Source organism: Carcharhinus amblyrhynchos, chromosome 25, assembly GCF_965287045.1.
Source record: "Carcharhinus amblyrhynchos chromosome 25, sCarAmb.v2.hapA, whole genome shotgun sequence".
Taxonomy (NCBI): domain Eukaryota; kingdom Metazoa; phylum Chordata; class Chondrichthyes; order Carcharhiniformes; family Carcharhinidae; genus Carcharhinus; species Carcharhinus amblyrhynchos.
The window spans coordinates 12,462,216-12,479,213 of NC_137348.1; the positions used below are offsets into that span (position 1 = coordinate 12,462,216).

At 39.0% G+C, this 16,998-nt stretch overlaps 1 protein-coding gene across 12 annotated transcripts in view; it reads right to left on the reverse strand.

Annotated features, from left to right (window-relative positions):
• The window catches only part of rapgef1b (Rap guanine nucleotide exchange factor (GEF) 1b), a 194,725-nt gene that overhangs the window by 94,916 nt on the left and 82,811 nt on the right, over positions 1 to 16,998 (reverse strand). For 8 of the 12 annotated variants that reach the window (XM_080212342.1, XM_080212341.1, XM_080212338.1 and 5 more), the window contains exons 4-9: positions 9,929 to 9,964; positions 8,364 to 8,511; positions 5,300 to 5,388; positions 4,593 to 4,745; positions 2,959 to 3,091; positions 1,078 to 1,264 (exon numbers count right to left, since the gene is read on the reverse strand). In XM_080212342.1, the coding sequence (XP_080068468.1) occupies positions 1,078 to 1,264; positions 2,959 to 3,091; positions 4,593 to 4,745; positions 5,300 to 5,388; positions 8,364 to 8,511; positions 9,929 to 9,964 (746 nt within the window). The remainder of the gene's footprint in view (positions 1 to 1,077; positions 1,265 to 2,958; positions 3,092 to 4,592; positions 4,746 to 5,299; positions 5,389 to 8,363; positions 8,512 to 9,928; positions 9,965 to 16,998) is intronic. The other 4 variants (XM_080212343.1, XM_080212337.1, XM_080212336.1 and 1 more) reach the window with 2 other exon arrangements.

Genomic DNA, 16,998 nt, shown 5'->3' on the forward strand with positions numbered 1-16,998 from the left:
AGAATCACAGACTGAAACAGCACAGGAAGGAACGTGATGGTGGGTAGCTGGGTGGAGGTGGGATGTGTGAGACTAAGTAGGACGGGCTTCACTGTTGCTCACTGATCCATGCCAAAACTTAACAGGAGGCCAATACCAGTGTGCAACAGTCAATTATCTCCGACATCAAGGGCAGTGTCCGAGACAATTTCAAAGCAACCCAGGCAGCAAAATCTGTGCAACTGAAGTTTAAAATTCCCAGGCAATTACTATTCATGTGTACAGGTCAGGACTCCTGAAGAGTTTCAATGCACAACAGCAACAAATGTCTGATCATTCATTACAGTTGGTAGTGGCCATTGTTTCACATTGGCAAAAGAGCCAAAGACAATCTACCTTAAACTTGTTTTTTTTGTAACCGATCAGTTGCTACCAGAAACAGTTTCTGCTGATTTATTCTCAACAAAATCAACTCTGAATGCATGTTACATAGGTCACTGCAAGTATCAAGTATTTAAAGTTTTAAAGTTTATTTATTAGTGTCACAAGTAAGTTCACATTAACACTGCAATGAAAATTCCCCAGTCGCCACGCTCTGGTGCTGTTCAGGTACACAGAGAATTTAGCATGGCCAATGCACCTAACCAGCACATCTTCTGGACTGTGGGAGGAAACCTGAACGCCTGGATGTAACTCCCGCAGGCGTGGGAAGAAAGTGCAGGTTCCACATAGACAGTGACTCAAGTTGGGAACGGAACCCGGGTCCGTGCCGCTGTCAGACAACAGTGCTAACCACTGTGCCACCGTGTCACTCCCAGTATTTCTCCAAGGAGTGTGAATGGCAAGATACGTGAAAAATGATAGCCATCATGAACTCCTTTCAATTTACCTGCAAACTGTCAGTTTAAAAGCAACTATGCCAGAAACCCTTAAACATATCAGGTGACTGGGGATTAGTGCATGGCTAGGGATTCACAAGGGTGGGAATCATTCCTTTCAAATGGTAGAAAATATACTGGAAAAGGTAAAAGGGCAAGCATGAATGATATTACAACAAAATATCAATTTAGTGCAGCGATTTTTCAAATAATGTCTTACCGAGTGTTTCACAACTTGTGTTCTGTGAACATTGCCCACTGTCATTTTCTAATGAGGATAGCTGTTCATCTGATTTGCTTAGCTTTCCCATGCTGTTGCAGGGAGATACCCTTGGCGATTCACCACCAAAGGAGTGGCTGCCACCAGACAGCCGCCTTTGCAGACAACACTCCAAACCTTCAAAGTCCTAAATGTAAGACAGCAATTAATTTTCAAACATCTTGACCTTTTGAGTGTTTTACAATTTTTTGTTATATAAAGAAACTGTGATGCAAGAGAGATAATTTGCTTCCATGGGCACATGGAAAAATTTACACAAGATAAATGAACACACCTGTAATGCAATGAAAGAATTTAGATTTTATTCCATACCAAAAGAAAAGCTTAAGACGTGAACAGCGAACAGACTAACATTTTTTTGCATCTGATATCGTTTAATTAAAAATATATTACAGAATACAACATACCAACTGTGCCGGGTAATACTAGTGCCTTTATATCAGAACTAGACATACGGTTTTACAGCAACACTGCTATTGTCTGGTAATTACAGCTATTCACCTAATTTGTTTTTCCAAACTTATTACTGGGAGATATTGGTTTCCCATTATCAAAATAGAACCATTGAAATTTGCAGCACAGGATTCTGCCATTTGGGAAGAAAACAGGATTATGGTGTTGAAAACAAGGATCAACCATGAGCACACTGAACAGAGCAGGCTCAAAGGGCTGAGTGGCCTACTCCTGATCCTAGTTTCTATTCAGCCAAGCCTGTCTGCACTGATCCCTTTAAAAACTATAATGGTATTTTGACACAATCACTTTCTGTGGTGTGCCATGCTCTGTGATGCTCTATTAAAAGGTGTTAACACTGCAGCCTCTCAGCACCAGAGACCTGGGTTCAGTTCTAGCCTTGGGTCCCTGCCTGTGTGGAGTTTGCGCATTCTCCTGTGTCTGCATGGGTTTCCAACACATGCTCCGGTCTTCTCCCACAGTCCAAAGATGTGCAGGTTAGGTTGATTGACTATGCAAATTGTCCCTTAGTGTCAGGGGGATTAACAGGGTAAATACATGGCGTTACAGGGACAGTACCTGGATGGAATTGCATCAATGGGTCAAATAGCCTTCTTCTGCATTGTACGGCTTCCAAATTCTAAAATTCTAAATTCAAAGGTTTTCCTCCACTGTGACAATTTGAATCAATGGCCCCTCATCACCTGACTCCCCACTCAAGGGAAACATTGAGCCCCCTATTCACTATCAATTTTTAAATTTTTTTTCTCAGCTTTTTCCATTTCAGTGAAAAAGAATTCTATATCTCACATCTCTCCAACTAAACACAGTTTTCCCATTTCCGTTATTACTCTTTGTGGATTTAATACCCTTTAACATTTCACAGCACTGAAACGGTGAGCTGATAAAAAATATCAAATATGTTCTATATTGGCACCTTCAGAATTGGTGAAATAATTAACTACTGAAATTAGGTAGTTCGAACACTCACTGGAAAGCTGGCTTTGGCAAATACACTTGCATCTTTTATTGCTATACATGGCATCACCAGAGATATGAGGAGAAAGATCATCTTTAATTTGTCAATCATCCTTATAAATTTTATTTTAGAGTCAGGAGAAGTAATTTCTACTTATGTTTCTACTCATCTTGCAAAGATTGGGACTCTAATGGACATGATACAGCTTCAACAGGAGAATCAGATAGCATAACATATTTATGGCTCTGTCCATAACCAACATAAATTAGTACACTGCCAGCTGCTGAATGTTAATGTTTATTCAGTAATAGTGTGCACAATTTAGTCAATCTATTTATCCTGTCTGATTTATTCTTCAAGCACACAAACCAAAAAAGACTTCTCCATACCTGTTTGGTATTAGGTAAACTGGAACCACTGGCAGCTCGACTCATGGGAGGCACCACTGCCACTCTGGTTGGGGAAGGTGCAGACTGCCTCTTTTTAGGCGGTAGGGGTGGTAAAATTGGAGAAATATTACTGCTGTAGGGCAAAGAATAGTGATTAAAGATGCAATTTTCTGTATTGCAAACAAATTCATGTAGATTTAACAATACAGTAAAAACAAATTGTCAACTGGAAATAAAAACATCCTAGTCTGACACCAATAACATCTTAAATCACAACAGATTAATTGCAGAGGATTAGCTTTATTTTAAAAGAAGTTTGAAGAGCGTCTGTTAGCCTTCTTTAAATACTGCAAATCGATCTACAAACATAAAATACCATAGGACTGAACAGATTATCTAAAAAAAGGTACTGAGAAAGAAGCCTTCAAATCTGTGCAGGTGGTGTACTGACTACTTCCAAAAACAGGCATACACAATGTCCAGCAACTGGCTCACTTCCCACCTGCAGTATGAGCTGCAGCCTGAAACATGCAATAATATGCACATATATAATACTAAAGGCATAATCATGCTATTTGCTTGTTGCACCTGTATGCTAATCTGTGTTCCCCGAACAAGTGCACCCAACTCTGATCAACATATGGAAGTTTCATGTCTTTCTGACTAAGTGAATAACCTCAAACTTCCAAATGTTATTTAAGTGCATTGTTATAGCTTCCTGAATAAAGATTCCAGCATTTTCCCTTCACAAATGATGTCAGGCTAACTAACTGTCCTGTAGTTTCTTGTTTTCTCTCGTCCTCCTTTTTTGAATAGCAGAATTGCATTTGTTAACTTGAAAACCCCAAGGACTGTTATAAAATCTAGGAAGTGTTGGAAAATCATGATCAGAGTATCCAACATCGCTGCCTCATTTAGGATGTAGGCTGTCAGGCCTTGGGAATTTTACAGTTTTTAAGTCGCTTAAATTTCTCTAAGACTTTTCCTCTGCTGATAATTACTTTAAGTTTCTCACTTATTAGCCTCTTGGACACTCATTATTTCTTTCAACATGAAGGCAGACACAAAAGACACATTTGACATGTTTGCCATTTCTTCAATTTCCATGATAATTTCTTCTGTCTGTCTCTAAGAGACCAATACAGCTACCCTCCTTTTTATATACATGTGAAAACTCTTACAATTCTGCATTTATATTCCTGGCTGATTTATTCTCATTCTATATTTTTCCCTTTTAATCAAAGTTTTGGTCCCCCTTTACTGGTATCTAAAACTCTCCCTTATCCTCTGAACACTAATCTTCACAACATTATAAACTTCCTTTAACCACCCCTATTGTCACCCCGCACTTCCATAGTAAGTCACAGATGGGTCTTTCTTGCTGGGCTTTTGTTTGTTGCTCCAACAGTCTCATCATTGTAAAACAACATACTGTGGGTAATGTCACAAGGGATACATCATTACAATATCAAGGTAAGCTAGAGGAACAGGCATTTATGATGAAAGGCATTTAGCTATTATTCATTAATTTAATTGACTGCTTCCTTAGACACCCTTCATCTTAAAGAATGAGCTTCTCATTGAGGAAATTATCATATAAAACATTAGGAGGGATTGTCCCTTTAATCCATTACCTGTGTTCTATGATGCGAATACCAGGCAGTGGTGGTTTTGGTGGAGCACATTCTCCATCCACAGAGTCTGGAAGTATCTCCAGTGATCTTGTCATTGGAGTAGTTTTAGTCAGAATTTCCTTCTCCCTGTCAGTCAGTGGAAGCTCTGTTGTACTGCAAGATTCAAACTCAGATTAAAGTAATTAGATAAAAGCCACCCACTATGATGGGTGCTGTAGTCTAGGAGTTGACATAGCTCTGGATTGTGGATTTGGATCCTTTTGCATTTGAACCCAAAATTAATTAGTCTGGTAATCTACAAGCAAGCACCAAAAACACGACTGTAAAAACCACTGATGCCCATCAGATCTGGAAATTAACTACGCGTACAAAGTCTGACCTACATGTGATGATTCAGGGAAATTAATGATTACCATCTAAACCATCTGCCAAAGGAGACAGAAAAATCCACAAAAATATTTTTGTAGAATTCAAGGAAATACACACCTTGTAAAGATCAAAAATACCTTCAATATTATATTTGTGACAAGCAAGATTAGCATCCTCCATTACATATGACATAGTTCTAAAGCAGAGGAATGTTGCAGAGTATTTTTGAAAAACATCTTTGAAACAGACTTTCTAATTAAAACTATAGATCAAGTAAAGATTTGACCTATTATTTATCTACCTACCTTGAATTGTTTATGGAGGGAAATAATTCTTACCTGTCAGTTTTAGATGCTGGCTGGCTGGGTTTCACAGGAGTGGTTGGGGACGGCTGTTCTTGTTTCTCTATTGTCAGTTTCACAAGCTCCTACATAAAAGCAAGCAGAGCATAGTTTCGTAGAACCCCACAGTGCAAAAGAGGCCCTTTAGCCCATCGAGTCTGCACTATACATAAGAAACACCTGAAATCCCACCTAATTCCATCTGCCAGTATTTGGCCCATAGCCCTGAAAGCTGTAACGTGGCAAGTGTGCATCAGGATACTTTTTAATGGATGTAAGGCAACTCGTCTCTACAGCCCTCCCAGGCAGCACATTCCAGACTGCCATCGCCCTCTGGGTAAAAAGGTTTTTTCTCTCACCCGCTAAAACCTTCTGCCCTGCCCCTTGAACCTATGTCTCCTTGTGGCTGATCCTTCAACTAAGGGAAACAGATGTTCCTTATCCACTATGTCCACGTCTCTCATAATCTTGTACACCTCGATCAGATCACCCCCTCAGTCTTCTCTGTTCCAATGAAAATAACCTAAGTACACAACCACTCAAATGTTCCATCCTAGGCAGCATCTTGGTGAATCTCCTCTGCACCCCCTCCAGTGCAATCACATCCTTCCCATAATGCGGCGACCAGAACTACACAGTACTCTAGCTGTGGCCTCACCAAAGTTCTATACAACTCTAACATGACTTCCCTGTTTTTGTAATCTACGCTTCGATAGATAAAGGCAAGTGTCCCACATGCCTTTTTCACCACCCAGCTAACATGTCCTTCTGCCTTCAGAGATCTGTGGACAAACATGCCAAGGTCCCTTTGTTCCACAGAATTTACGAGTGTTCTTTCATTTACTGAGTATTTTCTTATAAAATTACTCCTTCCAAAATGCATCACCTCACACTTCTCAGGGTTAAATTCCACCTGCCTTTTATCTGCCCAACCGTCTATATATTCTTGTAGCCCAAGACACTCCGCCTCACTGTTAATCACACTCTAATCTGTTGTCATCCACAAATTTTCTAATCCTAACCCCCACATAGTCATCAATGTAATTTATACAAATGATGAATAATAGGGGGCCCAACATAGATCCCTGTGGTACACCACTGGACACTGGCTTCTGGTCACTAAAGCAGCCTGCTGTCATCACTCTCTGTCTCCTTCAACTGAGCCAATTTTGAATCCACTTTATCAAATTACCTTGTATCCCATGTGAATTTATCTTCTGTATAAGTCTCCTATGTGGGACCTTGTCAAAGGCTTTGCTGAAATCCATATTAATCAAATCAACTGCACTATCCTTTTCTACACACCTGGTCACGACCTCAAAAAAATTCAATCAAATTTGTCAGGCATGACCTCCCTTGGACCATCTCTGATCAAGCTTTGCCTTGTCAAGTGGAGATCGACGCTGTCCTTCAGGAGTACAATTGATTATTTCATAAGCTAACTATTAGAGCATTATGGATTTTCAAAATACATAAAAATCAAGATACTCAGGAGGAATCTAATCAATAGGTAGCAGGCTAATGTGCTAAACTTTGGCTCATTTGGTTGCTAAATTCAGGTGGAAATTTGCACAGGAACCTCAAAGCAAAGAAGCAAGATTTACACATGTCAGCAGCCGAATAGTTTTCTACTATATAAGCAATGCCAAAATCACAACACTGGAAGGAGTGGGGACCCAAATGTAACGCTACACCAAACACAAACATGATCAATGGTTTTCTTCCTTTGTGATTTGCCAAGTTAGTCTACATCATAATTCCAAACTATACTCTAAAATTTTGATAACATTTTCGGTGCACACCTGTTGCTGTATTTTTAGTGCCTCCTCTATCACGAGAATCAAGGGTTACAAGAAATGGAAGGAAAATGGATGTGAGGAATGCTGGATCAGCCACGATCCTATAGAATGGCAGAGCTGACTCATGCGGCCAAATAACCTACTCCTGTTCCTATTATGGTCTCATTATTTAGCCATGTGTGTGGGACAGCATGACAGCATGGAAACAAAGTGCTTCCTCTGCTTCAAACATAATATCAGTACACTTCATCAGCATTTCATTTTGCAAATTGCAATTTTCAAGCTTTATCACATTTGTTAGATTTTCAAATTCAGCGACGAAAAGTGGAATTTACCCAACAGCACAGTACGATATCCAACCCACTTTCTCTCTTTTAGTTCCAATGAAGAGTCAAATGGATTCTAAACATTAACTCCATTTTCGCTTCCTACAAATGTTGTCAGACCTGCTGAGTTTTCCTAGCATTCTCTGTTTCAGGTTCCAGCATCTGCAGTATTTTGCTGTTTTAGCATCTACATAATCAGGAATGCCAATTAACATATCTCATACTAAGACACTTTCCAGTGGGTTGAAATTCATGCTGACATTCACTTGTCCATTGTTGTCTTAAAAATTTAGTCGGTTCACTTTGTGGATCAGAGTCCATTCACATTTTCAAAAAAAAGGGCACATTCAACATGTTGGAATTCAACAACATAATTTTAAAATAATTTGCCTGTAACAATTTAAGTACACAATGAATTGAAAAGTCAGCAAAATCTACTCAGTAACCTATGACTGGAAAGCAAATATTATCAAGGGGAAACATGCAATCCCTTGGCATATTGTAAATTTGGGTTAAGTAGAAAATCTTACTATTTCCTTTCTACTAAAGATGTGCTGTTTGATATTTATATAAGTAACAAATTTTTTATTTCAAATTACATCAAATAAACTTGCCAATGGAAGATATGAAAGTGGAAGGGCTTTGTCCACAATTTATACAGAGGACAACCAATCTCGGTCCTGCTGTTGTGGATGCTGCTGATCTGGAATCAAGTGTTTCTTCACTGAGAAATACAGAGTCAAGAATGAAGCAAATTTGAAGAGGAAGTCTGGGAATTATCTGGCCAAGATGTTTTGTGGCATGCAGATTCAAATGGTAAAGGACAAGAAAAACAACAACTTGTTCTTCCACCTAGCATCCCATTCCCACAGCTCAACGAAAGGCAATTTTGGAAAGTAGACCACAGGTTCAGATTGTCCAGATTTTTGTACGTACCTTTACTCCATCAAGCACTGCCTTGATCATCGCCATGACCCTTTCCTTGTCATCTAGATTCACACCTTCCAAGATTACTTGATCAGACCAACGAATCAGATTGGCCAAGCTCTGATATACCTGATTTAAACAGGACGTGATGGCCGAGCTGCGAAAGAAAGAAAATGCAAGTATTGCGGCATCTGTTTTACAATCTAACCTCAGGTGATTAAAAAGGAGTCAGGTGGCAGATTTAAAAAGCAAAAGGAACTGCAAGTGCTGAAATCAAGACAAACCCAGAAAACGCTGGAGATGTGCATTGGGCCAGTCAGTGTCTATGGAGAGAACAGACAAATTAACCTTTCAGTCGTACAGCCCTTTACCAGAAGGGGTTCAAATAAAGGATTGTATACCAGAAGAAAGAACTCATCTTCTCGCCACTGGTTTTGGCGGGCCCAATGCGCATTTCCAATTAGCAGGTCACCAGTCACTGGTCCCTTCACCAACAGCCACCTGCTGAGAAATTTAAACCAAACACCCACAAGAATTATAAAGCAGCAGATTTGCATTTGTTACCCTGAAAAATTTGGAGCAAACAGCTCTACATAGGATATATTGCAATTAATTCCGGCCTTACATCTTGGTTGATTAATGCTTTCTCCAATGTTCAGACGGCAGTGTAACCTAGGTCCTATGCTGCACAAAACACAGCACACAACTCTGTCCTGTACTAGCTACATTGGTTCTAACTGCCTTGTCTAATCAATGCCTAGACTTTGTAACTGGTTTTAAAATTCCTCTAAGTCCTTGCCTCACCCTACTTGGCAAATCCTCTTTTCATACATATCCAGCTATTCGCCATCGTTTACAAATGCAAGAAATGAAAACAGCACTAAGGTATACAACCCCTTGAGTTTACTTGCTGTTAAATAGGCCATGGCTGATCATCTGCTTCCCTGCTCTATTCCCATATCCTTCAATCCCCTTATTATCCAAATATCGAACAATCTCAGTCTTAAATATACTGAGCATTCAGTCTTCTGGGGGCAGAGAATTCCAGAATCAAGTGAGGAAATTCTTCATCTTAGTCCTAGAACACTTTTTATTCTTCTATCAATTTTACATCTGGTCCCATGCTCTCCTCACTTCGAAAGACTAATTATTTTGCATTTTTTCTCAATCTTACTTTCACCTTGTTATCTCTTGGCCTTCAAAAGTTTGCCGAAGTCTTCAGCCTTCCACCTTTGAAATTCCTGTGCCTACCCAATCCTTACCCATGTAAAATTTTAACTTTTTTACTTGATGTATGCAAGGCAAAAATAAAGTATGGAACACTTGCATGTGGCAAAATAAAACAAAGATATTTTCTGTGCAGCTTTATTTCCTATTTTTCATCACTTATGATGCACTGCATGTCGATTACTGGCAAAATACAGCTGAACATTTTTGCTTCAAATTAGCTAACAATTATGTATTCATACAAAGCAACAGTCTCATACACTGCCAGTCTTACAAGAACAGGCATTAATTAGAAATTCCTGAATTGGATAGCTTTCCACCAAAAAAGGTCAAACTTATGAGCCTACCACAAATACACCACTTGGTTCCTGCTGATTAGTGTCCTGTAATTAGTACAACAGAGCATTTATTAATTGTTATTTAGTTTGTTTAAATTAAGACTGATGGTGGTACAGAATGGTACATATACAGACAGTGGACACAGTGATAAAAGTGCAACCACATGTAACATAGATTACATGACAAATAAGTCCCTATACCAGCCCAATAATACCCTGCTAAAATCCAACAATGTGCATTTTCATTTCCCACATCGATTGCTGCTTTGACAAATCCAAACGCTCAATTTGAAGAATTTCAAGGAACATTAAAGCTGTTCAAAAGAAAACGTCAGTCAGGGCTGCATTCAAAATCTGATTCCAACACTGAAAGGACAGCATCCAAAAGCTCCACATTCCTGCACTCTCTGCATATTTTAAATATAATCACATCACAAATAGATCTCAGAACTTTCAAATATGTGAGTTCACAGTTCACAGCAGGAATGCACTTTTATCATATATGCAACTACTTATATGAATTCATTTTTCAGCAAGCATCACAAGGGTAAAAGATAATTTCTGATCAACTTTGTTCTATTTTCTTTGGCAGATGTACTTGACCATTGAAGGCTATGTTTTCCTATTCTCCAAAAAGACTTTTCTGTTTTTGGAGAAAAAAAAAGTTCACCTCGCCAGTAAACTAAAAATTGAATAACCAGTGCCTTATTAGCAGCATTATTTAACCTTTGATACTTACCTGTTTATGCTTGAAATTTTATATAGAAGCTAATATGAACTCACCTCAATATAAAAATTGAAACGCTGCTAGTTTTGAAGCTGTTTAAACAAGTACAAACAATATCAATGTTATCCAATATAAAACACAGAAAACAATGCGACATACTGGGTGCCTTAATATTCAAAGTAGGAATAACATTCCAAAATACTTGAGGCACCACAAACACAGCCACTAACTTACATTTATTTAGCACCTTTAATGAAGTGAAATGACTTGAGATGCTTCACGGGGGCTTTATTCAAACAAAAACTGACCCCAAGTCAAATTTGCAGAGCTGACCATAAAGCTAGCCAAAAAGGGTCAAGAGAAGGTGGCAATTTAAACCCATGCAGCTATGCGTAGCAAGTACATGCTGAATAAGAAGACGCCACAGCTGGAACAGAGCAAGTTACCGTTGACACAAAAGGAGAAACTATTTGACATATAACAGCTGCATTGTGATAGTTAATTTCTTCATCCAGAGTGTGGTGGGCCTGTGGAATTCACTATCACAGAAAGCAGTTGAGGCAAAAACATTATCTGTTTTCAATAAGAAGTTTAGAATATTTGATTTGATCACCAACAACCTGTCTTCATCTCCCCACACTAACATTATAGTTAAGAAAACCCACCAATACCTCTACTTTCTCAGAAGGCTAAGGAAATGTGGCATGTCAGCTATGACTTTCACCAACTTTACAGAGGCACCATAAAAAGCATTCTTTCTGGTTGTATCACAGCTTGGTATGGCTCCTGCTTTACCCAAGACTGCAAGGAACTACAAAAGATCATGAATGTCGCCCAATCCATCATGCAAACTTGTCTCCCATCCATTGACTGTTTACACTTCTCACTGCCTCGGCATAGCAGCCAACATAATTAAGGGCCCCACACACTCCGGACATTCTCTCTTCCACCTTCTTCTGTCAGAAAAATGATACAAAACTCTGAGATCACACACCAACTGACTCAAGAACAGCTTCTTCCCTGTTGCCAAACTTCTGAATGGACCTACCTTGTATTAAATTGATCTTTCTCTACACCCTAGCTATGACTGTAATGCTACATTCTGCACACTCTCGTTTTCTTCTCAATGAACGGTATGCTTTGTCTGTATAACGCACAAGAAACAATACTTTTCACTGTATGCTAATACACGTGACAATAATAAATCAAATCAAAAAACAAAAATGCACTGCACAAGCTACAATAGCTACGTTAAAAGGAAATGTTCAGCTAACACAAATATGAGTCTATTTCAGACAGAATCAGGAGAATTTGTAATGGAAACAGAGAAATAGCACAGAAGCTAAATGATTGCTTGTACCTGTCTTCACTGAGGAAGATATGAAATATCTCCCAGAATTAGAGATCCAAGGCACTTGGGAGAATGAGTAATTAAATGGAATCTGTGTTAATAAGGCGGCTCTACTGGAGAAATTAACGGGACCGAGGGTTGATAAGTCCCTGGGACTTGAAGATCTGCACCCCAGTGTTGAAAGATGTAGATGCACTGGTTACACTCTAAAATCTAATGGAATGGTTCCTGCAGATTGTAAGGTAGCAAGTGTCTCTGTACTATTTAAAAAGGTGGAGAGAAAATAGGGAACTACAGACCTGTAAATCTTTACACGAGTAGTAGGAAAAAATGTTAGAATCAATTATTAGTGGACATTTGGATGATGATCCGATTCAGCAAAACGTTGAGTTATGAGCAGGAAATCATGTTTGACAAACCTGTTGGGAGTTTTATTCAGGATGTCACTGATTGAACTGATAGTCAATGAATGTAGTAAATTTGGACTTTCAGAAGACTTTTGATGAAGTTCCCCACAGGAGGTTGGTTAGTAAAATAAAAGCACGTGGAAAAAGAGGTAATATACTGGTATGGATTAATGATTGGTCAAAAAGGGAAAAAATTGGTCATTCTTGCATTGACAGGCTGTGACTGAGGCACTGGAGAGATCAGTACTTGGACTCTACGATTTGGTTATGGAGACCAAAACATTTCCAAGTTTGTTAATGACACCAAACTCGGTGGGAATGTGTGTTGAAGAAGATGCAAACAGCTTCGAGAGGATTTGGACAGACATAATAAATGGGCAAGAACATGCCAGATGAAATATAATGTAGAAAAATGGGAGGTTATCTACTTTGTTAAGGGTGTCATGATGGCTACTGCTGTCTCACAGCGCCAGGAACCTGGGCTCAATTCTGGCCTTGGGTGACAAGTCTATGTGAAGTTTGCACGTTCTTCCAGTGTCTTGTGTGGGTTTCCTCCAGGTACTCCAGTTTCCCCTCATAGAGCAAAGATGTGCAGGTCAAGACCGTGCTAAATGTTGCAGGGTTATGGGGGGATGGCAGAGTGGAGGGGCCTGGGTGGGATATACTTTCAGAGAGTTGGCACAGACCGGGTGAGTCAAATGTCCTCTTTCTGCATTGTAGGGAATTTATGGTAGGAGGAACAAATGTGTAAGGTACTTCTTAAATGGAAAGAGATTAGAAAGGGTAGATGTACAAAAAGATATGGCCATTCTCGTCAATACATCACTGTAGGCTAACATGCAAGTGTAGCAGGCAATTAAGAAGGCTAATGATATGTTGGTTTCTATCGCAAGAAGGATTAAGTACTGGAGGAGTAAAGTCTTGCTTCAACTGATTAGAACCTTGGTTAGGCTGCAGTTTTGGTTCCCTTATCTTCGGAAGGATATTATTGCTATAGAGGGAGTGCAACAAAAGTTCACCTCACACGCTCCTGGGATGGCGGGACTGTCCTATGAAAAGAAATTGGGGAAACTGGGCCTGTATTCTCTAGAGGTGATTTTATTGAATTGTACAAAATAATTAAAGGGATAGGCAGGGTAGAAGCAGATGTTTCCCATGATTGAGGAGTTTAGCACCAGGGGACACAATTTCAAAATAAGGGGGAAATCACTTTGGATTGAGATGAAGAGAAATATTTTTACTCAAAATGTAACATAAGAACTAGGAGGAACAGCAGACAATATAGCTCCTTGAACCTGCTCCACCATTTAGTACGACCATGGCTGATCTCATCTTAGCCTCAACTCCACTTTACAGCCCCATTCATCATCGTCCTTCAAACCCTTACTAATTAAAAATCTGTTTACCTCTTCCTTAAATTAACTGAATGTTGGCATCCACCATGCTCTGGGCTAGTGAATTCCACAAACCTACTACCCATTGGAAGAATTAATTTCTCCTCATCTCGGTTCTAAATCTGCCACCCCTTATCCTAAAACTATGACCACTTGTTCTAGATTGCCCAAGAGCAATCATCCTTTCCACGTAATCAGTATTAAATTACTAATACAACAGCAAGTAAGGTTGATTTATTCTATTCTTATCAACTCAAACAACTAACTGTACCCCATGAATTAGATTGTGAAATGAAAGGTACAGATTCTGCTTAAGAATCTGAAAAGTTCGGTCATTGACAGCAAAATGCTTCGACTTTTAAAGTTATGACAAAAAGATGGTAAATAATAATTTCAGTTTCCCACAGTGGAATTGAATTATAGAAATGTTGATCACAGGAACAAAAGTATGCCATTTAGTGCTCACTGTTATATCATGTTATTATATTATGTTTGATCTCTATCTCAATTAATTCACATGCCTTTGATCCACATTCATTAATATACTTCCTCAAAAGAAAGTTCAATACCACCTCAAAACAGCTTGCCACCTTTATTAAAATCACAACCAGGTCATTTGCTGGTAATGAGTCTTCTTGCAAAGGTGCAGACAAGTTTAATTTGTTAGAAAACAACTAGATGTAGCTGGCAATTCTTGTGTAACTGGGGATATGGGAGTTGAGTTTTGGTGCACACCCAAGCTGGAGGGAAAATCAATGTTAGATAAAAAGCAAACTCTACTTTTTATTGATATCTTACATTCGTTTCCACTGGATAAGGACAGTAATTACATTGAAAATGTGCTTGTGGAATGTACAGCGATACATCACTCCTTAAAAAAAAGAGGATTCTGTCTCTTCTTAAAGGTGAAAGTGAATATAGCCCTGATGCAAGGGACTCATTTAGACCACAAAGAACATCTGAAATTAAAACGGGATCAAGTTGGACTTCATTTTCAATTAGTCGCTTAGGTGTCATAATTTTGATTAATAAAAACCTGCTATTTAGACTTGAGAACTCTGTAAAGGATAAAGTAGGAAGGTGTGTGATCGTTAAAGGAATACTGCACATGGAAAAAGTATTTCAATAATGAATGTTTATGATCTTCCAAATTATTTTCCTGATTTTATTACTAATGGCTTTAAGGATTTTGCTGAATTTGCATTGATAATTTATTTTATTGGAGGGGACTTCAACTGCCACCCAAATCTTTTGATTGACAAGCTTCTTATAACAGGGAATCCACCTATTCAACAAACTTACTAATATCGGTACGGTTATGAACTGGGATATTTGGAGAATGCTGCACCCCAACGACCAGGAATTCACCTTCTCCTGAGCTTCTACCAATGTGTTACCAAAATTGATCATTCTTTCATGCCAAAAACAATATTATATTGTGATTTCCTGCTCCATAGGTAGTATTGTGATCTCTGATCATGCTCTGGTCTTCCTAGAATTTTTACTTGGGGATAGATTTACAATCTAAATTATGGAAATTTAATGCATCATTGCTTAAAAATCAAAATTTTATTTCTTGCTTTAAACCCAAATTTGACTTGCCACTGCCCCACCAATCAACTCTCTTTCTGAAGTCAACCCCTCAATCCTGTGGGAGATTTAAAGGTTTCTGAAAGAGGTGAACAGAAAGTGTAAGTTGCTGGAGTGACAGCGTCAGCTAAAAATTAAACTGGCTGAGAGACAGCATGGTAATAATCCGAGCCATTTAGTGTTGAAAGAAATTAATGCAGTGTCAGATTCCTTGTTGATTCAATGTGCTGAAAGGGATATAAAATTTGCAAAACAAAAACTATATGAATTTGGAAATAAACCAAGTAGATATTTAGCTCTCCTTACAAAGGCTATTTTTATTCTGTATTGGATTCAAAGAGCAACAGGATATTTAAGGCTAAGAATACTAATAAGGCAGTTAAATGTTTTGATATCATTTATATAAAACAGATCAGTCTGAAGACGGAGTAATGCACATTAAGCAATTTTTCTTTTCCTTTGAACTCCCAACAATTTCTGAAGGCCAACGGTTGACCCTTAAGTGTCCCCGTTTCTAAAGTTTAAAGCTTTTTTAAAAAAGTTTATTTATTAGTGTCTCAAGTAAGGCTGACATTAACACTGCAATGAAGTTACTGCAAAATTCCCCTCGTTGCCACACTCTGGTGTCTGCTCGAGTCAATGGACCTAACCAGCACATCTTTCAGACTGTGGGAAGAAACTGGAACATCCCGGAGGAAACCCATGCAGACACGAGGAGAACGTGCAAACTCCACACAGACAGTGACCTGAGTCGGGAATCGAACTCAAGTCCCTGGCGCTGTGAGGCAGCAGTGTTAACCACCGTGCCAGAAAGCATTGTCTGCATTGAAAGATATTCAATCTGGCAAAGCTTTTAAACCTCCTGGATTTGGAAGTGAATTTTAATAAGAATTCAAAGATATGCTAGTTTGTTTGAAGTAGGACAGCTACCTCAGTCTCTTGGAAAAGCAAATATTTCTTTAATTTTGAAGGCAGACAGAAATCCAGAAGATTGTGCTCCCTATAGACCAGTTTTGCTTTCAATTTAGACGTGAAATTCCCAACTGAAATACAGGCGTTGCATCTGGAAAAAGTTCTTCCTTTAATTATCCAGGGTGATATGGCACAGTGATTAGCACAGATGCCTCAGATCCAGGAAGCTGAGTCCAATTCCTGCCTTGGTGTTTGCATAAATTCTCCATGTCTGCGTGGGTTTCCTCTGGGTGCTCCAGTTTCCACACTACAAAGATGTGCAGGTTAGGTGGATTGGCCATGCTAAATTGCCCAAGTGTCCAAAGAGGTGTAGATCAGGTGGATTAGAAGTGGTGAATGTGCAGGATTACCGGGATAGGGCAGAGAAGTGGACCTGGGTAAGACGCGCTCACGGAGACTTGATGGGCTAAACGGCCTCCCTCTGCACTGCAGGGATGCAATGATGATCAGATTGTTACATGTATTTTATGAACCAATGTCAGAAGATTATTAAATATCATTCAAGTTTCTCAAAAACAGGCGATAGGCAGCTGTGTTCTTCATTGGACACACAGAAACCATTGATCAGGTGGAGTGAAACTATTTATTTTACATAGTGGATAAATTTGGACTGGGGGATTTTATTAAATGGACATAGG